Source organism: Cupressus sempervirens, chromosome 4 (assembly GCF_028749045.1).
Source record: "Cupressus sempervirens isolate cs-2001-9-10 chromosome 4, ASM2874904v1, whole genome shotgun sequence".
NCBI classification, from domain to species: domain Eukaryota; kingdom Viridiplantae; phylum Streptophyta; class Pinopsida; order Cupressales; family Cupressaceae; genus Cupressus; species Cupressus sempervirens.
Genome location: NC_143121.1, coordinates 904,158,640 through 904,182,794, shown reverse-complemented (window position 1 = coordinate 904,182,794; position 24,155 = coordinate 904,158,640). Strand labels below are relative to the sequence as shown.

The 24,155-nt window shown below is 37.0% G+C and overlaps 1 protein-coding gene across 1 annotated transcript in view; it reads right to left on the bottom strand.

Annotated features, from left to right (window-relative positions):
- Positions 1-8,662: 8,662 nt before the first annotated feature.
- The window catches only part of LOC149564305 (Rhodanese/Cell cycle control phosphatase superfamily protein), a 228,981-nt gene continuing 213,488 nt past the window's right edge, over positions 8,663-24,155 (bottom strand). The window contains exons 6-7 of the mRNA XM_089827364.1: positions 9,071-9,132; positions 8,663-8,986 (exon numbers count right to left, since the gene is read on the bottom strand). Of these exons, the coding sequence (XP_089683490.1) occupies positions 8,978-8,986; positions 9,071-9,132 (71 nt within the window). The 3' untranslated portion in view covers positions 8,663-8,977. The remainder of the gene's footprint in view (positions 8,987-9,070; positions 9,133-24,155) is intronic.

Below are 24,155 nucleotides of genomic sequence, written 5' to 3'. Positions count from 1 at the left end.
GCTTATTTACTATACACAAAAGAGGGAGAGCAACACTCCCTGATCCTATTAATGGCTTGCACCTGAAGAAGTGCTATATGATGCCTGGGGGCATCCTTTGTATATATTTATTGCTCCTCAAAAAATCTTTTAAAAATGATATATTTCAAAACTCCAAAAAAATGATATATTGTCAAAAATTCTAAAAATTGAAAAATGTCCTAACAAAAGATCATGTTAGTGAAAACCTAGCAATAGGTACTTTGATGTATCTCTGAAAAAATTATATATTCCAAAAAAAATGCAATAAGATCCAAGTGGTGAAAACCTAGAAACAAACGCTACTTAAGGTCTTTGCACCCCTATTTCTTAGTGTGTGTCCTTGACACTTAGCCTTTCTTTATCATTCCTTGGCCTTATTTCCGTGGTTTGGAATTGGTCTTTGTCTTTGTCTATGGGGCATAATTGTGTTAGCTTTGGTCTCTTGGATGCGTTAGTCTTTAGGACACCTCACAAACAGTGTTTATCAAAACCACCTCAACTGTATTTTTCAACACAACCCCTGACATCAAGTGTTTTTCAACACTTATTGGTTTGGTCTTATCCAATTTTGTCATGTGATCTTACCTACTTGCAAGAATTTGATCCTTATCCTCGGAACTCAATATCAGCTAACACACTTAAATTTTTAAACACAAATGCTTAATGCTTGAGCTATGTCATGATCTTTTCTTTGTGTGTTAACTATTATTGATTTTCCTTGAGTGTTCTTATTTAATAAGTCTCTCTGGTATGCATAGCTAGAGGACTTGGGACATGGGGCATGTATTTTTATTTTCTTTCTACTTGTGGGTGTGGTCTTAAAACTCTAGAGTGTCTCTTGTTGTCCCCTTGAAACACTTAAGAGATTTGAGGCATCATTCTTAACTATTTTTGCACAACCGTTCTTATGGTCATCCCAGCATCTATGCATTGATGCGAGCATGGTTTTGCTACATTAAATTGGGTAAGCTTGAAGGATTTGAGCAAATACGCAAATCAAATCCACAAGCCCTTGAATACCTGCATGCAGAAAACTTGTTATGGAGAAGAAAAAGACAAGAAGAAGCAAAGCGTTTGCTCTGAAAACCCGAAAATTGTATATTCAAATATAGAAAAGATTATGAAATACAAAGAGATCGATCCTTATAAAAGGAGATCGAAACCGAAAAAGGGTAACCTAATAAGTTACTAAAGGTAACCTAAAGGTGAAAGCTATTTAATAATTACTAATTAATTATTAAATAGAGAAAGCTAAAAAATGCATAAAGTGAAATCTTAAAAAGGGAGAAAAGGTAATTTAATAAATGAAATGAAACTATCCTTTTTTCTCTAACCCCCCCCCCCCCCCCCCCCCCCCCCCAACATGAGCAACAATGCAGTTACAAACAATGCAAAAAGAGCAAGAAAACTACAATGCTGAAAGAAAACTTGGGTTCTGGAAACAAGGCCTGATGAGGTACCCAATCACAACAAAATCTCTATGAAACAGAGAAAATAGAGAAAACCCAGTTGGAAAAACTCTACTCCAAAAAGAGATCGCTGAAAAATCTAGTAAAGGACTAAAGAAGCCTCCAACTAGAGGAATGTCCCAGAAAATAGGAACAAAGTGATCGTGAAGAACATCACTGAAGCATCTAGAAGCTACAAAGCTTTGTTGAAAGATAACTACTGATCTAAAGAACCTCCATTGAAATAGAACCTAACCAGGTAGAGAAGATTGTAATCTGCATCAAATCAGGAGGCAAACAAAGGCAAACAACTGAACTAAAAAATGCAGATGGCATAAAACACCAAAGCTTGAAGAGTTGATCAATCAAACCAAGGAAGCATGAGAAACAACAGTAGAATCCCCCCTAATGCAGACAAGGTGAGGGGACAAGCAGTTGAGAAAGTGGGCCAAAAAAAACTGCAAGTTAAGAAACCATGATCAAGATACACAAAAGAGTACATATCTGTGTACTAAGGTGATCAATCTTAGAAACATCATGAGGCTAATGTCACGGAAGGGACACTCACTTGGACAAAGGAAGATGGAAAACAAAGGCAAAACACCAACCCCCCCCCCCATGGCACTTTATCAGAGTAGTGCATGTATAATAATGAATCCCAAGAATACAATAGTCTATATGGGTGTCCTCAGATGACACTACTCGAATTAGAAGGCAAAACAAGGCAAAACTACTAAAACAAAAATACAGATGCAGTATGGCACTTTATCTCAGTGCGATTGCAAGAATGCATAAAAATGATTTCTACAAAGATCAAAAAAGATATAAGACTGATACAAAAGATAGTACAAGTCATGACAAATCATCTGAAGCAACAAAATTGATCCTCGGACCTGAAACAACCAGGATATCCACCAAAATGCAGAAAAAGAAAAGACTGAATATAATGTTCCTGGAGTAGAATCTAGAATAAAAACTAGCATCACTAAAAAGAGCATGGAAACAACTTTCCAACGATATAAATAAGTCCCAAATCAGAGATCAGATGCTCAAGATATGTCTCTCGGAGTGTAAAACAAAACATCCAGCTTTAACTACCAAAAAAGGCAACCAAACTGCATCAAAACTCAAAAACACCTGCACCAATGTCTTTTTCTTGGAATCATCTTTTTGGTGCATTTTTTGGATTGAAAAAATACGTCTGTATGCTCAAGTTATAGAAAAAAATGATAGCGCCTCTGTAGAGATGTAATTTTTTAAAATAAAAAATAATTTTAAAAATTTTAAAATAAAAAAACACCACCGCCGGCTGAGTGGTAGTCGTGGTAGCGGTCCGCTGTGGAATAGTACGCGAAGCCGCTAGCAGTGATCGCTAAGCAGGCCGCCAGCTGTGACCACTAGCAATAACCGCAGTGGAGCCGCTAGCAGTTTTCCAACTACAATGACATAAAAACATCGAAAATATATTTTTTTTATTTTTAAAAAAAATTTCCACCTCGAACTACGTGCCAAAGGCCGTATGGCCCTGCCGGGCAAATTTTTCTTGCCTTCTAGGTCAACGTTGTCCAAAATGGACAAATTTTATATCAAAATGGGAGTTTTGACACCTTCTAAGTCCATCTGTGATGTCTATTTGGCCTCAAGTAGCTCCAAAAATTAGTAACCCCCCTATTTTCTCAGAAAATATCTTTAAAAACACCAAATCTGATCTGCCAAACCCTTCTTTTTTTCCTCCAAATATCGAACAAGCTAAGAAAACTTGTCACAAAGAAGAAAAAGACAAGAAGAAGCAAAGCGTTTGCTCTGAAAAAATGAAAATTGTATAGTCATATGTAGAAAAGATTATGAAATACAAAGAGTTCAATCCTTATAAAAGGAGATCGAAACCCAAAAAGGGTAACCTAATAAGTTACTAAAGGTAACCTAAAGGTGAAAGTTATTTAATAATTACTAGTTAATTATTAAATAGAGAAAGCTAAAAAATGCATAAAGCAAAATCTTAAAAAGGGAGAAAAGATAATTTAATAAATGAAATTAAATTATCCTTTTTCTCTAACAAAGCTAACATCGAATTCATCTTGACCTTTACGTCTTTGATGCTTATGTTAGAATCTTTTCACATTCCAATCTCATATAAATCACATTCATACCTTCATAGTTGTGCTTGTGACTAGTGATGATTGTGTGATTTTCTGATGTTCGTTAATAATGGCCCAATGACGAAAATAAGTTACTTAACATTCTCTAATGAATGATGAATACAAAATCTTATATTGCAGTTGCTCTATTGCAAGTACACCTTTGCATTTTCATGTAGCTTGCATTATTAGACTTCATGTTAATTTGCATTTTTAGGTTGCATTATGAGTTTGAGAGGGTTTTCCTTCATCTTTCTTGTGAACTTTTAATCAACTGTGGTTTTGTCTTGATCTTCATTTCCTTATCTTCTTTTGTGATCTCAATCAAAATTTTCTATCTTAAACAGTTGATTGATTTTGGGGCATTCTCTTTCTTGAGGCAAATTCTCTTTCTTCTTTCCATTTCTTTCCACCTCTTCCAAACTTCTATCTTCCATTCACTTTCACCCCACTTTTTTTCTTCTAATTCAACTTTGGGGCATAATCTTTCATGCTTAATGATCTACCTTGGTTTTGTGATCCTTATATTTTTCATCTTGCATCAAGAACTTTATCTTTAGTTTGATTTGATCAAATTTATCAATTTTACGTTTCTCCTCTGTTTCATTTCGATTTCGATTAGGAGAGGGCAATACCTATCAAAATTTAATCCTTGAGTTAGCTTTATCAATCTTTGTTTCATCTGGGATAGGCTTGTCTTTGTCAAGAAAAAGTTGTTATAAAAAATTTGTATTCTTTGTCCTGATGTGTTCCTAAGTTGACTACACATGTGTTATTTTGTGATCCCAAATTGACTTCACACTTCAACTGCATTCTTTGACTACATGTGTTCCCGAAATGATCACACATTAGTCAAAGAGGGGCAAATGTATGCACCCTAAAATGGTCGCCTAGACTATGGGCCCCCATTCTTCAATTTATTGATTTCCTGAATCAATTTATCATTTTCTTGAATCAATGCATTGCAATATTTTATTGAATCAATTCAAATCATTTTCCTTGATCAAATTGCAATTAATTTAATTATTTCAATATTTCCTAAAGTTGGATCATCTTATTCTAAATCTTATTTAATTAAAAGAAAACTTCTCTTTTAATTAAATAAAATTGCTCCTATTTAATTAAAAGAACTTTCTCTCTTTTAATTAAATAAAATTCTCACTTAAATATCTCTTTTTGATGAAAAAAAGAAATAAATTAAATACAAATAAAAATAAATCTTTTTTCTCTACACTAAATGCACATATTTCTAAGTGGGATTCCTTAATTTCCTCTTTCCACTTTCTTGTTAAACACTCCTCTTTTCTCATTGGTGGAATTTTGTCTCACACGGATCAAGCCTTATTATCCCATATTGGTTGCGAGAAGTCTCCCACCTCCACAATTGACTATATAAGGAGCTCTCTTCTTCTCATTTGGATGTTAGTTGCTATAGTATAGTATTGTTATGCTATAGGTTTAGAGAGTGATTTTGGAGGACTTTGAGCATTAGGGTTTGGACATTTGAGCTTCATTGCAACTTCTCTCTTCTTGTCTTCTTCTCTCATGCATCCATGACTTCTATCATCATGCTTCATCCTTGCATTTTCATATCAGCTTAGCGTCATATTTTCTTTCATAGATTAATTTTGCATTGTTATTTCCTTTCATAGATTATATTTCATTTCTTGCATTGTTATCATTTAGATTATCTTGCATCTTCATTTGCATGCATATTTTGATATTTGAATCTCTCATTTTATGGTGCACTTGCATGGGCACAAACTAGGTCAAACAGAGGGTATCTGTTACAAACCCTTGCACTCCATGAATAGAGAGCTATGAGTTGCCATTTGAGATCTCATTCTTGAGCAATCTTGGATATAATGACTCATAGAAGTTGTTAACATTTTAGCACACACTACTTAGCTTGAGAAGCTTGTTCATTTTGTCTACAAAAGGGATCCCCATGCCTATCTCTTCCATTACAATGGCTTTGATGTCATCCTCTAAATAATGTTTCTTAAACACTTTAGGTAGATTAAGCATGAGAATTTTAGTCTCTCCCCTCCAAGGTCGAGAAGGGACACCACAAAATAGGAAGTGATGTCCATGTACATGCAATATCTCTTCTCATTCCTTATAATTCATAGTTGAGGATCATGAACAAAGCAGGACGAAAAAAAGGCTCGATACATAGTGACTCTTCCCAAAGTGAGCACATCCTCTAGTGTCCTGCCCAAAAAGGGCTTCTCCAAATCCATTGTTCTACATATCAACCTAATTGGTGTATCCACGACTCCTAAACCTTCAAATTGGAAAACAAAACTACTAAAAGTGCAAACCTAAGAACTTCTGCAAACTACAAATAAAAATATTCAAATGACAACCTTCACTACCAGAGTTGAAAACACAATACAAAATTGCTAGTAATAAAAGAATCATAGAGCTTCTTTCAATAGCAATTGCATTGAATTTTTTTTTGTGATCTTTCATATCATTAGTTTAGGTTATCCAATTAATGCACAAGTTTGAGAAATGTACTCCCATTAATGTAGGAGTGTTTGTCGGGAAAGTATTAATTAATACTATCAAAACATCATTTATCCTTGATAAGACGTTCATTAGATTCTAGTTATGGGTCGTCGTGCAAAACTTGTTACATGCCTCCATTCCAAAGAATTTTAGACAACTTTTGTTATTTCCAAGAAACTGACACCAAGATACAACTTTAGATGTTGATCTCCAATCTATCAATGATCAAGATCAATACCTTTCACCATCACATGCAAAGGGACGATAGGCATGTTGCCAATAACAACCATAAAAGACACATTATTAATTGATGCTTAATGAATTGTCAAACTGCACTTGGCATATGGACCATGGACTTTGCACATTTGCCAATAAATTAAATATTTTTTTCCTAACCACCGAATAATTAGCCAAAACTATTATTATTATTATTATTATTCCATATAAAACAATTAAGTTGCCTCTCATGTTATAAAATCATTTATGGCTAACTAAAAAAATTGCCTAAATTTATTTGTGTTAGCAAGGAAATTTTATAGTTCACAACATTTTTAATAAATTTTGATAAAACAATGAAAAATTCACCTATAGAAAAAAAAAATTACGCAAAAAAAGAAGAAAAAAATCCTTCAGAAGAAAATTTTCCCACCAATATAATGTTGGATTCACCAATATTTTACTATTTTTCACGAAAGGAGTTTCTTGAACTTTCCCTTGCACCAACATCAAAGAGTGATTACATCATTTTTTATATCTATAAATTTCATTTTGTTTAATTTGGTCAAATTATACAATAGTTAACAATTTAATATGTATTCACAATTTTTAAATAATTCTCATCTTAATGATAAATTATAGAATACGATGTTAAACATTGATTCAAAAATCTATAATTATCCTATGAACTATAAGAAACAATAACTTTTATAAATACAAAATAAAATGAATTTGAAAGATATTACAACTCTAGACTAATATTGCTAATAGTTGTGATAGAATGATTAAAACTGGTACAATCATAAAAAGAAAAGAAAGTTTAAACTATGAGACAACACTACACACCCTAGACTAGTTATACACACGTTTCAAACTCATACCCATTCCTTCTCGACTGTTTTGAGCCAAAACTATGATCTTACTGTTAATTTTGCCTTTTATAAAGACAAAGTACATATGTCCCAAAATATTCATTTTATTAATTTTCAATAAATACCCAATCTTAATTAAATTTAACACCTCTACAAAACACTAATTTTGCCTTCTATAAAAATAAAGTACATATGTCCCAAAAATTTTGTTTTATTAATTTTCAAACAACATCAACATGAGAAATCATAATTGACAGTTCTAACAACTCTCTCTCGAAGCTCCCATATTTCAAAGGTGTTTCCATCTTTTAAAAAAAAGGTGAAAAAGAACCATCTTAATACATTTTACACAATGCTTAGAAATGGAACACACTTTTGTGAACAAATTGGACTTCCTAGCACAAGGTAGCTATCCAACTATGAAGTGACCAACTAATCCACACATCTATATAGTATTTATTTAAGTATTGGATATTTAATATTCATTTTTTTAGCTTCTATGAATATATAAATATAACAATAATTTATAAGTATGATAGTTGTATGTTAAATAATATAGATAAATAGTGAATATGGTAAATACTTTATCATGTATGATAATTTGTTTCTTATATTTAAAATACAATAAAAATTAATTGGAAAAAGAGGGAAAAAAAAAATTTCAAAGTCTTAAAATGAATCCCTTATTGTACTTGCAGTAGGCAATGTACTATTGCATTCAATTTGTCTGAATTCTAATTAATTTTTACCAATTACAAGTAAGTATTTTCATATAATTGAAACATTTCAAAAGTTTTATAATTTGTTTATTAATTTTATATGTTTTAGAAAATATATGATTGAGTGATATGATTTTGTGTTATGGGAGCCCTTTTTTCAAAGGGTTCTCCATATTGCTTTTTTCTCGGCCAATTTTTCACTAACCCTACTACAATATTAATTCTTGTTATAATACTTTGATAAAAAGTAATAATATATATATGACTAAATAATCAATTTAAAACAAAATTTATATAGTTCATTCAAAAACTAATATAAAAATATAATTTTCATAGCTTCAAAAAGAACTATATTTGTTGATTTCATTACTACAATTTGAGTAAAAACACATACTCACAATAAAATTTATATTTTAACATTATAATAAATAAATAATTAATCTTTTTCATAATAATTTAATTAAATAATAATAATTTATCAAACTAAATAATCAACTTTAAATAATTTTTAACTATTTCTTTATAAAACTAATATAAAAACATATGTTTCATTTCTATAAAATGTAACAATGTTAATCTACTTAAATAATTAGAAAATCTAACAATGTTAGTTACTAATATTTTGTACTATAAAACTACAATGGCAAGTACTCGCCAATATGTGGCACTTGTTTCCTTAGTGTTCTGATGAAAAAAAATGATAACTTGTTCTTTATATTTAAAATACAATAAAATTAATTGTAAAAAAGAGATTTTTTAAATTTTCCAGGTCTTAATATGAATCCCTTATTTCCTTAGTATTCTGATGGGAAAAAATTGATAGAACAAAGTAAATTGTTAATCCTGGAAAAAAGATAACTGTACATTCAATCCTCTAATCAATATACTAAATCATATTTCTTAATCATATTTCTTAAAAATTAAGTTACATGCTTGCTATCAGCAAATATAAATGAATTTCAAAAATTATTTTACATTCCAAAAATCAAATCCAATCTTTTTTCTTTCAACATTTACTCCACATGTTACTGCAAATTTGCTTCTCCCACCTACCCCAACTGCCATGAATACAAGATGAAAATATTCAACACTTTGAAAGGTCCTCATTAATGGAAAAAACAAAAGCACAAAGGAAAACTTACAGGGTTCATCTGTAGTAGTTTCTCTGCTTGATCGGGGAAAATAGTTATGAAAAGTAATGCGACTGCAAAACACAGGTGCAAGGAAAGCAATTTAATCCTTTTCCAAATAAGCTAAGCATCATTTAATTGATATTTGACAAAAGGTTCCAACTTACAAAACCATATTTTCCTGGAAAGAATGTCATTGTAATGAATTGAGAAGGACGTATAAATTAATAAGCAAGCAGAGCTTTAAGGAGTTAGAAGCTACTGATGCCAGACTTGCAAAGTCAAAATTCAAATGATTTTAGAGATAAATTATTCAAACTGCATAATGTACTCCATTATTAAAAAGGAGACTCAGTTCATTTACAACCACGAGGGAACTTTAGGTGGGAGACTTCTTGTTTTATCTTTTCTGTGTAACGCACTAATTGATAAAGCTTTGGGAACTTTTCTTGAATAACAAACTTAGACTGAACAATTTGCACCAGCCATAAAATTCATAAAGCCCCGAAGCTTCGAAAGCAGAAGTCACAAGCACCATCTAATATTTATTGACTTTGCGTGAGCCAGGAAGCCTTTTCTTAACCCCAAGAAAATAAAAAAATTATTACATTGATATGCATTATATTCTTGGTAAATAAATTTGTCACAACCAAAGCACTATATTGATCATGATGTTTTAGAGTTGGGATATTTTTAGTCGAAATTTAATCATTGTATATATTCTAGGTTGCATGGTATGCATGCGCACACCCCTGGGATGCGTATCCATGAACTTAAGTATCTGGTACCCCAAGTACTGGGTACTCAGTGGAGAGCTTCATTGCTAAGGACCTTGATTAAGATCTCTGAGTTTTGTTTTGGTTTTTGTTAGTGTATCAGCTTGTTTATCAAGCTTAATTCAATACTTTATCAATTTGAAACTTTGGTACAATACTGTAAACAATATCACTGTTCAAGTTAGAAGTTTATCATTTGCAAAATGTCGTTATATGATTCAAAATCTTCTTGTTCATGTTTAAAGTCTGCCTTCTTTGTTAAGCTTCTAAAAATTTATCATATATTATTACTACTATTTACAAACATAATGCAAATCTGAAACTGAAAACAATATATTACATCTGCAAACTTTATCACTAGTTTCGTTTTGAAAAATCATTGTGATGACTCATATTTTCAAATTTTCTATTAATATTAAATTATATGTGAAAAAAAGTTTGACATAACCCAAGTACCCCTGTCCCCTATTTTGATACTCCTGTTTGCGTATCAGCTTGTTGTTTATCAAGCTTAATTCAATACGTAATCAATTTGAAACTTTGATACAATACTGATTAACAGAAAACTATATCACAGTTCAAAACAGAAGTTTATCATTTGCTATATGTCATTGCTATAACTTTTATGATTTATGATCTTGTTCATGTTTAAAGTTTGCCTACTCTGTTATCTAAACATTTATTATTTATTATTACTACTGTTTACAAACATATTGCAAAATCTGAAACTGAAAACAATATATTACATCCACAAACTTTATCACTGCTCTCGTTTTGAAAAATCATTGTGATGACTCATATTTTCAGACTCTCTATAAATATTAAATTATATTTATAAAAGAATTGACATACCCAAGTACCCCCGCCCCCTATTTTGACACCCCTGTTTGCGTATCAGCTTGTCGTTTATCAAGCTTAATTCAATATGTAATCAGTTTGAAACTTTGATACAATACTGATCAACAGAGAACTGTATCACAGTTCAAATTAGAAGTTTATCATTTGCAATATGTCATTGTTCTAACTTATATGATTTATGATCTTCTTGTTCATTTCTATAGTTCGCCTTCTCTGTTAAGCATCTAAATATTTATCATATATTATTACAAATGTTTACAAACATATTGCAAATCTGAAACTGAAAAAAATACATTACATTTACGAACTTTATCACTATTCTTGTTTTGACAAAACATTGTCATGACTCATATTTTCAGTTTTTCTATATATATGAAATTATATTTATAAAAAAATTGACATACCCAAGTATCCCTGTCCTCTATTTTCAAAACTATCCATACCCTTACCCATACTGTAAGTACCCAAGTACCCCCATCCCCGTACAACCTTGTATTTATTACAAACAAACATACATCACTTTGTATGTTGATGACATTATTTCATAATGATAGAAGTATGATTAAGGATTTCAAGTCTCAGGTTCCATCACAACTTGAAATATGAAAGATTTAGGAGCTGCTGAGTTCATTTAGGGGTAGAGATTAGATTTGATGGAGCTAACTGAAAACTTTGGTTGAGTCAACGGAAATATTTTTGTTTTGCAATGTTTAGGTATGTTGACAATTAATCAATGACTGTTTTTATTTTGTGGGATCAGAGATTGGAGTTAGAATTTCCCTTTGACATCTAAAAAGATGGGTAACAGGAATGTTGTACTCTATGCTACTGCAATTGGGAGGAATGTGTATACTATGTTCTACATCAGACTAAACATTATTCAAGAAGTGAGAGTCTGAAATCATCTTACAATCTTGGACAGGTCATGAGACAATAAAGGAGGGGTCCTAAGAATTTGTAGGGTGTGTCAAAGCATAGTTTAATACTTGCTGAGTACTCAATGAAACATGCCAAACCCTACTAGTCTCTAAGCTGGCTGAGCTGACCTAACTCTCCAGTTGAGTTGACCTGACTCTCCAGTTGACTCTGGGCAAGTCCTGCTCTAAGACTTCTAAGTCTTAGACTCAGACTCCAGATTTTTGAGGTTAGTCTCTTCTAGGCAGAGTTAACTTACTCTTAAATTGAGTCTAGTCAAGTCCTGCTCAAAGACTCCCAAGTCTTGAGGTTGGTCACTTCTGGCATTCGAAAATAACAAACAGAGACTGCAATTTCAAATTTTAAGAGTTTGAAGTTCATGACGTGCAATTTGATAGTAAATTAGACTTACATTCTCTAAATACATATGTTTTCTTTCTTTTGCGTTATTATGAGACTTTTTTATTACCGATGCTGAGTTTTTTGTCGAATCTTTTGTCTGGACCAAAATTTTGGTTTCTGAATCGAGTCCGACTCCAAGTTTTAGAACTAAGCTTCAAAGTACTCCATAGGTTATCAAGAAGGTGATACCTTACATGATCTACAACACTCATTGAATATTAAAGTTTATGTGAATTCAAATTGAATAGAGGATGTTGACAGAAGAAAGTATGCTAATGATTGTGTGTTTATCTTATTTGGTGATGCAATGATGGGATGAACAAGCAATAGTTGTGGTTGCTTCATATGGCAATTATTCATGCTTGAAAAGATTCTATCACAATTCTCCTATTGTATCTAAATCTTGGGTTGCATCAATGAAAAATTAGGTTTTGTTGTAACAATCAAAGTGCCATTAGCTTGGGGAAGAACCTTTGTAGACAAAACAGATTGACATACTTGTTTGTGATATGGAGAATGTGAGGTTAGAGAAGTTGATACACTTTAGGAGGTTGTGTGCATCACAAAGAAGTTTACATGGTGCAATAAGGGAACCTCTCGACCCCTTGGTATTCTCTTTGCTCTTACAAGGTGTTAGACAAGTGGAAGAATGTTTAGAAAGGTGTTACAACATTGCATTCTAACGCTAAGAATATAAAATTCCAATTTTGGAGCTATAGAGGTTGACTTTGGCTTCTAAACAAAATCTCGAAATGGCCCTTAACTGGAGCAAGTTAGTTATGATACTATGGACTTCTCTAAGACCTTTGGTTTGAAAAAATCAAGAGCTCATTTAATTCTTTAAACCAGAAGCTATGGCCTTTAAAATTTATTTCCCCCAAATAAGACCATCTATGATGCATATGAGAGAACTTATGATGCATAAGAGAGTTTTAGGAGAATTATGCTTGATAATTTATGATGCATACTAAGCTAAGTTACCGATGCTGATGCTGATGCTGATGCGCGGATTTTTTCTTTGGGGGATTTTGGATGGGTTTAGGTGCGTCCATATGTAAATATATATATTGTTAGAATATATAATCCACCAATATAACTGGGGGAGGTGAATCAATTGTCCAACTAATATCACAATTATTAACCTTATTAAACTTTAACCATATGAGCAATATAATCAGAAACCACAACAAGATACTCATGCACAATAACACCAAATATGTTAACTAGGGAAACCCTTGACCAGAGGGAAACCCTGGTGGGGATGGTACCCACAAGATGATGTACTAATATAAATATTCCTTGTTAGAGGATGGACCCTGTTAGGAGTCTATGACAACATTTAGTACATATCAGTCCCTAGTAGGAGATTCCAACCCTGTTAAGAGTTGTGGAAGGCAGATGGACCCACTGTCCAAACAGCTTCAGCGGCAAGACTATTTACTGTATGGGGTAAATAGTTTAATGCATACAAACAATACACAAGAACATGTAACACAAAAATACACCTTTTATTATTCGCATATATGCCGAAGAGAATACATAGTGCTTCCAATGATGATTAAAGTCCATTTCGGAAGGTGTAGATATACCTTCCCGAAGGGGTGACTCAACCGTCGTGCCCATTCGGATATAATTAATTTTACTCATCGGTTACATAATAATTATTGACTACATGCTAATCTACCCGTTGGCTATTTTATAACTTTATCGACAATATCATCCCCCCCAAAAAAGAAAAGTCGTCTCCAGATGACAATTACAAAATATTTGCTCGTGTTGCTTTCTTTGATTCCAACTCCTAGGTACACTGAGCTAAGTGTCGTTGTACTGCCTTCAATTGGATGATCAACTCCTACCGAGCTCTCTATGCATCCACCAAGATAGTTTCACGTCCAACACCTACTCCAAGTGCCTCAAAACGTATCACCCCTCTCAAAAGGCTTGCTCTGTCATTCTCTCCACCTCTGGTACACAGACACTCCCTGCCTACAATAGCTCCAGGTCTCATTAACTAGTCATTCTTCCCACGACTGATAACTAAAGCGACTGGGGATCTAGGGGGCAAGGACTCCACCGCCAAGACCAAATTAGCACTCTCAAACTCACAAAAAAGTACATGGAACGCACCATTTTTGTGATTTTCTTACTCTTTCAGCCAACCACTTGCATTTTTTACTTGTTTATGTCTTTCCCTTCCCTTCGGCATCATACATTATTCATTTTGAACATTTTTTATTTGTCATTGGTTTTTTTTTTTTTTGCTCCTCTTCTGACTGCTTCCTGCTACAAATCTGTGATGGTCTAGGGGGCAATGCCACCAAGACCAAATTAGCACTCTCAAAGCCACACAAAATTCCATGGAATACACCATTTTTGTAATTTTCTTCCGATCCGACACTCTTTCTGGCAACTACTTATGTTTTACTACCTATTTATGTCTTACCCTTCCCTTGGGCATATGCATTATTCATTTTGAACATTTTTTATTTGTCGTCTTTTTTTTTTTTTGATTTCTGAACCTCTACCCCCGTCATAATAATGGTTGTTCTATCTTTTGCAACCCTTTGACTGATCGTATGGCAATGCCTCCTTCATTCTCCCACCAATCCTGGAAGGGCCATACAGCCACTTCTTTCAACTCCTGGGCATACGATCCAAACTTCTCTTTCTTGGCCGTACGGCTTTTGCACTTTTCACTTTCATGTATGTTGATAATGTACAGTGCTTGATGTTTTCTTTCCTTGAGCCGTACAGTCATATAGAATATCTTCATGTGGCTGCTTCCATGTCTTTCTGTTGTTTTAATTTCTCCTTCGTACGACGTACGGTACTTTCTTCTTCCCAATAATGCTCTTATATGTCCGTATGGCCCTATGTTTATCTTTTGCCATACAGAAGGCCATACGGTGCTTTCTCCTTCACAGACAGTGCATGTGTGTCCGTATGGTAGCCTCTTCTGGTCGTCCGTACGGTTACCTTGTTTGACTGTATGGTGTTGTCTGGCAATGTGTATTCCCCTCTGTGGTCGTATGGTTTTGTTCATGTACCATACTATGATGTTGTACTCCTGTCTGTACGGTACCATACGATACCCTAGCTAGTTTGTATGGTCCTTTCCTGAATCCGTACGGTTGCTTTGTCTAGGCCATACAATACTTCCTTGCCTACTTCTAGAAGGCCATACGATGGTAGCTCCTTGTCCTAGTCTGTACGGTATTTTTCTCTTGCCCTGTGCTTGACATATGGTGCACCTCTAGGTCTCTTCCTACATATTTCCATCCATACGGTGTATTCTTCTCTTCTCTGCATGGGTCAAAGCTCTCTCTTCTCCCACCAGTATGTTTTTTGGTTCAATATCATCTCCGAGGTTCATGGTTTGTACTATGGCCTCTTCATATTTTATCAGCTTATCTTCACTGGACGTATGGGCTAGTATTTCATCCACTTGCGCTTCTCCTTCCTTTAGTTCACTATATTCCTCCAGGAACTCATTTCTTCCTTTTTCTTTCTCGACACCCAACATGTTGCAGCTCGGGAAGAGTTTGTAATCCTCCATCTGCCAATGAAATAGTTCGTTCACCAGATCTAGATCGTCCTCATGCAACCCTTCTTCCAATCTCAATACTCCCTCTTCATCAGGTTCCATTCTCTTCTTCCCCTCGTCATCCCCTCCACCTTCGCCTTCGGAATCCAACGACGTTGCCTCACCTACCATTTGTGTGTGCAGGTCAATTATGAATCTTCTACCTCTGCCCTCCATTGATAGGGTATTCTTCTTCCAGTCATGCTTAACCCTTGCTTGTACAAGCCATCCTCGGGCCAAAATGGCGTCATATCCTATCCTCTTTAGCGGGATGATGACAAAGTCGAGTAGGAATGGTTGTATTCCAATAGTCACTGGTTGTGCCATCAAGATCCCGAGAGGTTTAATGTCGTGTTAGTCCGCTGTTAGTAATTGGAACGTAGGTGGCCACAATGTTGGCTGTCCCAACTTCTTCTAGGTATCTTCTGGTAGGACGCTTACCCCTGACCCTCCGTCCACAATTGTGTCTAAAAGGACCATTCCTAATATACCCATCTCTACGACTGCTGGATGCCGTCCGGATGTGAGGGCTAGCAGCATTGGGTCCGCTATACTTGCTCTGCTTTCCTTTTCCCTTCCATATTCTCCTGATAGTTTAGCAATTGGGGCTATGTTCATGAGTGTGGTCCGTAGTTGAGGCATTGTGAGGATCAGATCACTTAACTTGACTGGTATTTCAGTTTGTAATATCTACCTTATGATGTTTTGTTCTGTGCAATTCCTTGTTGAGGTACCGGTAGTGTCCTTCAATTGTGATTTCTCTGCCTGCGTTGCTTTCTCAATTTCTGCCCGCGCTTCTTCCAATCTCTTATTTTCTTCCATCGGGTCGGGGTACAGTTTTGCTTGATTACGGGTGATTGCCAAGACTTCTTCGTCCGTGCCAATGCTGATCAAATTCACTCCTAATTTCGGGCACTTGGCATCTTCATGATCTCCAGGACCGCACCATCTGCATAACAACTTTAGTGCATTTGTTGATGTACAATTCCGTGCAAAGTGGCCTCACAAATTGCATACTCGGCATTGAACCATTGGGCGGCCGTTCGCATCGTACTGAATTCGGCAGCAGTCCCAATTATTATTGTTGGTATTGTTGTTTTTCCCTCTTCTATTATTTCTGTACCCACCCGAAGTGGCACCATCATTGCTTGTGTTTTCGCTCCCTCCTGACGCGGAAGCCTCCTATGTCGGGAGCACTTGTTGATGCCCTCTTGTTTTCATATTGAAGGGGTATTCTTTTGTGGAATGTCACATAATTTGACAAATATCACAGAATTGGTTTTTCGGCCAAGATCCCTTCGTGTGACCTTCTGTCTTGCATTCTGTGCGCCATAGCTCGTTTTCCGTCATCTCTTTTTGCATATTCTCAAATTCTTTCATCATTCTGATCATATCTTTCTAGAGAACTCGAACCTTCTTACTGTCCTTTTTGTCACCACTGCTATCTTCTTCTGAAGAGTCATCTGAGTCAGATGAGCTACTTTTCTTCTTTTTCGTTTTCTGTTCACTCTCAAAGTCCATCGCCTGATTGTATGCTTCGATGTATGATGATGGCGACACAATCTTCATTTTTTTCCTTCACCTTCGAGCGCAGTCCTTCAATGAACCATCTCTTTTTCAGCCCATTTTTCGGCTTACTTTCCATTTTATTTATTAATTCTTTTAATTTTCTGGCATATACACGGACTGTTTCATTTTTCCCTTGCTTTGTGGTGTATATTTTTGCTACTATCTCATTGTCGTCTCGCAGCAATTGAAACACGGTGATAAACTCCTTTTTAACTACTACCCAAGAAATTTTTTTGAGATCGGCGTCAGCAAACCAATCAATTGTTATACCCCTTAGGGTTGTTGGAAATTGCCGGACCCATTCATCTATGTCGGTTACAACATTCGCTATCCAAATTGTTTCGCATGTCTTACAGTGTCTAATTGGATCGGTCATTCCATCACCATCAAACTTTGGCAATTTTTCCTTTGGTCCAGCCATTACTATTCGATTTGGAGGTACTTGTTGTGTACCCACGTTGTTTTGCACTCTCGCATTGTTTTGCACACCCGTGCTATTCGGCACACCCGCGCTGTTTGGCACACCTGTGTTGTTCTGCACACCCGTGTTGTTCTGCACACCTGTGCTGTTCTAAACACCTGTGTTGTTTCAAACAATCGTCTTATTTCCTACAGTCGTGTTATTTGGTGAAAGGTCTTCATTAAGCGAAGATGTACGTTTCGGAAGTGTATTGTGGACAAAGAGTTCACTCCATGCTCGTGCTCCCTTAGCACTCCAAGCCATGCGAGTTAATTCCCTTCCGTCTAGATTCTCTGCCCTCGCCGTATATAGGTTAAGAAATTCCTCCCTTGTTTCTTCCACCAAATCCAATCGCCGTCGAGTCTCTTCCAACAATTCCTCAGTGCTTCAATGTCCGTCGGCAATCTGCTGAAACCTCTGTCTACGTTTGGCCTATTGTGCCAAAATTAAATTTCCTTGTGCGGTGTGTATTTCATCTTTTTCCTTTAGCTTATTCTTATCTTTATTCAGCTGATTCGGTATTAGTCTTCATTCCTCTGCCTTCATTCCAGGTCCATGCGGCAACGGTGCCAAATGTTTACCATATGGGGTAAATAGTTTAATGCATACATACAATAGACAAGAACATGTAACACAGTAGTACTCCTTTTATTATTCACATATATGACGAAGAGATTACATAGTGCTTCCAATGATAATTAAAGTCCATTTCGGAAGGTGTACATATACCTTCCTGAAGGGGTGACTCAACCGTCACGCCCATTTGGATATAATTAATTCTACTCGTCGGCTACATAATAATTACCGACTACATGCTAATCTACCCGTCAGCTATTTTATAACTTTACCGACAACAAAGACCAATGAACCCACTATCCAAATGATTTATGTATTATTCCTTGTAGAATAATAGAATTGTACTATACTACTACTCCCTCTTTCTCTGTCCTATTAATTGGACCTCTGCTCCTTCTGATCTTGTTACCAAATCACAAACTTCGCATCCAATAATCCCTTGGATCGCTTACTTGCATTCACCAAACACTCTGCTCTTTTTCGCACTTCCTTGATTACTTCGCATTAAATACAATAACCACTTCCTATTACAAACAAGGAAAACATCTTTCCTTTATGCCGTATCTTCAAAATCATTCCTTGAGTCGGCCTTGAGGCTTTCCCAATTAATTATAATAAAATAATTAATTAATTCGCAATTACAATAGCATTGTCAGCTCACAGTCTATACAACTTCTCACATGTGCGATACTAGGGCTTGCACATTCACTGACGTCATCATCAGATTGTCTTCTATCATTGTCTAACTGCACATCACTAGATTATATCTCTGTTAGAAGATACAACGCACTCATCAGAAACTGCTTATCAATTACTCTGTCTCTATACTACTCTTTGTAAATCACTTATAACTTCCACATGACTTTGACTCATGTTACACACATTTAACCTCATCATCAGGACACACTGTGGAACATATCCTTACCAAAACATTAAACATCTTTCCGTACAACCTTAATCTTTGTTTGCTACTCTGCCAGTCTTCACAAACTTACTACTATGTTGACATCAATGACAAACACAGTCATGAATGCAACATGCCAATACTATCACATGCTCAATAATGCTTAGGATACCCCCCCAAAGGAATACCATTGGCATTCATGCTAACATATATATATATATACACTATAATTTATGTATGCAAAGAAATGCAAGAAATATTTTTAAAAAACCATTCCATAGCATGATACTTCACCATTGATATAGAAAAAGTCTGGATGCTCTCTAGATGCGCCCGGATGCTATCTAGATTCTCTTTGGATGCTCTCAAATGCATCTTGTACGCATTTGCAAGCATTGGACAAGCTTCTTGTGAGTACCGGTGCAACATCCACATGCATCCGCACATCGAAAAGCACCAAAACTATGTAATGTTCTCGAACAGAAATAAATGTATTTAATTATTTTTGTGTAATGGGCCGATTGTTTAATTTAACTCGGACCCAAATTTAATTTTTGTCATAGTAGAGTGTGTCGCCGTTGGCTAATTTTGTACACCCTCGGAAAGCTTTTTCCGATGGGTATTTAAGCACGACTCGTAGTAGTCAATAGGTATGCTTTTGGATTCATTTTCTCTGTACTGCGGATTCCGGCTGGAGTTCGGCATTGATCGCCATTTCGAAAGTGAAAGACCTTCCCTATTTGGCCTACATGGTTTTGGTGGGATTCAACCCTCACCCGATTCTGTTGGTGTTCGTCAGTCTGTACCTCACAAATTGTGAACTTAATTGAACAGTTGTTCCTGTGGAAAATGTGTGGACTTTGCATATACAAATAATGTAGTATTTATGAGCAGTATCAGTTAACTTGTATTTTTGTTATGTACGGATTCTTGCATATTCACTCTAATTCATCCCCTCACCATACGGTTATTGCTACATCTTCCTCCTCCATCGTCCATCACACATCTTGTGTTCTTGTGCATTGATGCTCAGTATTTTCCACCATACAGCCATCTCCATATTCGTACGGCTTATACCTTCAGGTTCTATATCACCGTACGGCTTACTTGATATTCTTGTCGGTATCATAATTCACCTTCATATACCATACGGCTTGTACCATCACCGTACGGCATCCTTGCTTGCACTACCGTACACCAAGGGACTCCCTCCACACCCACCATTTGGTGTCTATCCATACGGTCTCTTGGGCAAATGTACGGCCTTTCAGTGGTCCCTGAACAGATTTCCTGCACCCAAATTTGAACATTGTACGGGCCCTGTTCTGCACCTATGCCATTGTGTTAACATCGTTTGGAGGTCGGAACATTACAGTGGTATCAGAGCAATCGATCCTGCCAACCTATGATCGGTGAATGCGAGTTTATAGCCGAAAGAGAAGGACACATTCTGTTGATCGAATGGCTGAAGAACAGGAACGGGAACGAGAATCGACAGGTGCCGAACTCATTGCACTTCTGAGGGATCTTGCACGGAACCAGGCACAGATCACTGATACTCAGCGGCTTATGGAAGAAACTCTCAAAAAGTTGACGGAAAACAAAATTTCTGGAGAACCGAATGGACATAGCGCAGATTCGGTGGCAGGCAGATCACACCCTCACACTGCACACTCGACCATCCATGCCGACTTTCTCACCACGGACTGAGACACATCACAGAGAGAGACTTCCAACCTTCGAGGAAATACGGGAGGATTGGTAGAATGCAAATCTTGAAGAACACATCTCCCACAAGGATTACGCAGATCTAAGAATGAGATACGCAGGAGGTGGAAATAGAGGAGGATATTTTAACAATGACCTAAGGAGAAAATTGAGTAAGGTGAACCTATCTCCATTTGACGGTTCAGGCTCCATTTCAGCGCAGGCATGGGTAATGAAAGCCGACACCTACTTCCAGCTAAATCCTATGCCCAAAGAAGAAGCAATTAAATTTGCCGCGTTACACTTGGAGGGCGTTGCGCACGAATGGTGGCACCACGACACTATCACTCTTAGGCATGATCAAATAAAGACTTATGCTGAGTTCACGGAGAGACTAATTGAACGATTTGATGGAAAAGACACCGAGCTCAATTTCAAAGATTTGGCACAGCTAAGGCAAACGGGATCAGTAGATCAGTTCGTCGCAAAGTTTCAGAGACTTTCTGTGTTCGTGACAGACATTGCTGAACGAAGGCGGGTCGTTCTCTTTATGGATGGACTAGCAGAACCACTGAAAGGTTGGGTGAAAGGATTCAACCTGTCAACCTTGACGGAAGCAATCAATAAGGCACGAAGCATGGCGTCATCATCAACATCATCCTCATCCTCTTGGATTCATTCACATTTGAAACCGCCGTCGTTCTTGAGGGACAAACCTCTGCCCAAGAAGCCATCACTGGATGAAGCATCCCGACAAGAACTCCGAAGAAAGAAGTTATGTTTTAATTGCAAGGGGCCTTGGGAACCTGGCCACCGATGCCTCAGGAAAGGGAAAATTCATTACATCGAAGTGATGTCCGATGAAGAAGATGAGCAGGATCGAGAGGAAACGCCAGTGGAAGACATCCAACCTAGCGGTGACATTGACATGGCCAACTTCAACCATACGGAGACAATTGCCGGTTTAATAAAACGTGGAGGATCCATTGCCTTGGCTGGCAGTCCGAGGTGCACAGTTTTTCGTGTGTGAGGTACCCTTCAGGGACAGGATCACAATGATGCTAGATAGCGGAGCTACATTGAATTTCATAAATTCATCTTTAGTACAGCGAAGAAATCTTCCGATGGAAGCACACGTGGGCTTTCAGGTCAAAGTTGCCAGAGGGACTTTCCTTCCCTACACGCACCTAGTTCCTCAGCTGAGCATCACGATGGCAAATCACACGGTGACAAAGGACTTTTTCATAGTGGATCTGGCCGACATTGAGGTCATCCTCGGCATACAGTGGATGGAGACGCTTGATGAATACACTCAGAGTTTCAAGCGAATGGACTTCACTTTCGTGGTTGATGGGAAGAAGGTGGTCCTCTGAGGGATGGCAAATGAAGGACCGAAGGAAGTGTCTGCGCATCAAATGGAGGCAATCCTACGACATGATGATGTTGCATGGGTTGCACAATGTTTCATCTCGACGGAACCTATTAAGGGGCATTGAACACCTCTACAGGATAAAGAGCTTCAGGATGTTTTAAGTAAGCATGAAAGGATTTTCATAGATATTCGTCCTGGCATACCGCCGCATCGAGGATTTGAACATACAATAGAGTTGGAACCAGGAGCCAAACCTGTTATAACCACACCATACCGCCACCCGAAGAAGTTCAAAGGTGAAATCGAACGGACGATCCAGGAGTTGATAAGGGATGGATCCGTCCCAGTTCTAGCCCGTTTGCATCATCAATGGTGTTGGTCAAGAAGGACGGAACGTTGCGTATGTGTGTGGACTATCGTGCACTGAACAAGAGGACAATAAAGAATAGGTACCCCATTCCGAGGATAGATGAGCTGCTGGATGAACTATATGGTGTGGTCTATTTCTCAAAAATAGATCTTCGTTCCAAATACCATCAAATCCGAATGAGGGAAGAGGATGTGGAGAAAATGGCCTTTCATTGCCATTACGGACACTATGAGTTCCTGGTCATGTCGTTCGGGTTGACCAACGCACCTGCTACATTCCAGTCATGCATGAACCGCATCTTTAACAAGCAGTTGCGTAAGTATTTGTTGGTGTTCTTTGATGATCTTCTCATTTATAGCAGGACATGGGAGGAGCACCTGAAACATTTGAACGAGGTTCTAAGTATCATGGAAGAACAGTCCTTGTTCGCCAAACAATCCAAATGTGAGTTCAGAATGACAAAGATATTGTACTTGGGGCATGTTGTCAGTCAATATGGGGTTCAAGTGCATCAAGAGAAGATCCAAGCTATCCTCGATTGGCCTCCCCCAAAATCACTCACGGATCTGCGAGGGTTCTTTGGATTGTGCAGCTACTACAGGAAATTTGTCAAGGGTTTTTCTCAGCTCAGCGCACCTTTAACAGATCTGACAAAGAAAGGGGCTTTCCAGTGGAATGAAGAAGCGCAACTCACATTTGATAGGTTAAAAGAGGCCATGAGCACTTGTCCAGTGTTGGCATTGCCCGACTTCACCCGACCATTCATTTTGGAATGCAACGCGTCAGGGGAAGGCATTGGAGCAGTTTTGATGTAGGACAGACACCCCATCGCCTATGAGAGCAGGAAGCTTACACCAGCCGAGCGCCTGTATTCCATGTATGATAAGGAAATGTTGGCCATTGTTCACGCACTGACCAAGTTTCGGCAGTACCTGGTCGGTGCCAAGTTTGTTGTCCGTACAGATCACAACAGTCTGAAATATTTCCTAGAGCAGCAAGATCTGAACGAACGGCAACAAAAATGGGTAAGCAAGGTTCAATCTTTTGATTTTGATATTGAATATGTAAAGGGGAAAAACAATGTTGTTGCAGATGCCTTGTCCCAAAGACCCACCATCTGCTCGCTAGAGCAGATCTCAGCTGACTGGAAGGCACAATTGCTGGTGGAATATTCCAAAAATACTTTTGCTTGTGAGATAATGGATGGTCACATCCACGATGGTCGTTATAAGGTGGTGAATGGTATCATTTATTATAAGGATCGGATCTACCTAGTGCCTGAATCAAAGTTGAAGAAAAAGATCCTGAAGCACATGCACGACTCCCCTTTGGCTGGTCATCCCAGCTTCCTAAAAACTTATAGAAGTATGAGGGAGAGGTTCTCATGGAAAGGATTGAAAGGAGATGTATTGCAGCATGTCAGAGCATGTACTATTTGCCAACAGAACAAATCCGAACACACTCTTCCTGCTGGACTGCTACAGCCTCTACCGATTCCCGAACATAAGTGGGAAAGTATATCCATGAATTTCATAACAGGTCTTCCCAAGGTGAACGGAAGGGATTGCATCTTTGTGGTAGTTGACCGATTGACAAAGTATGCTG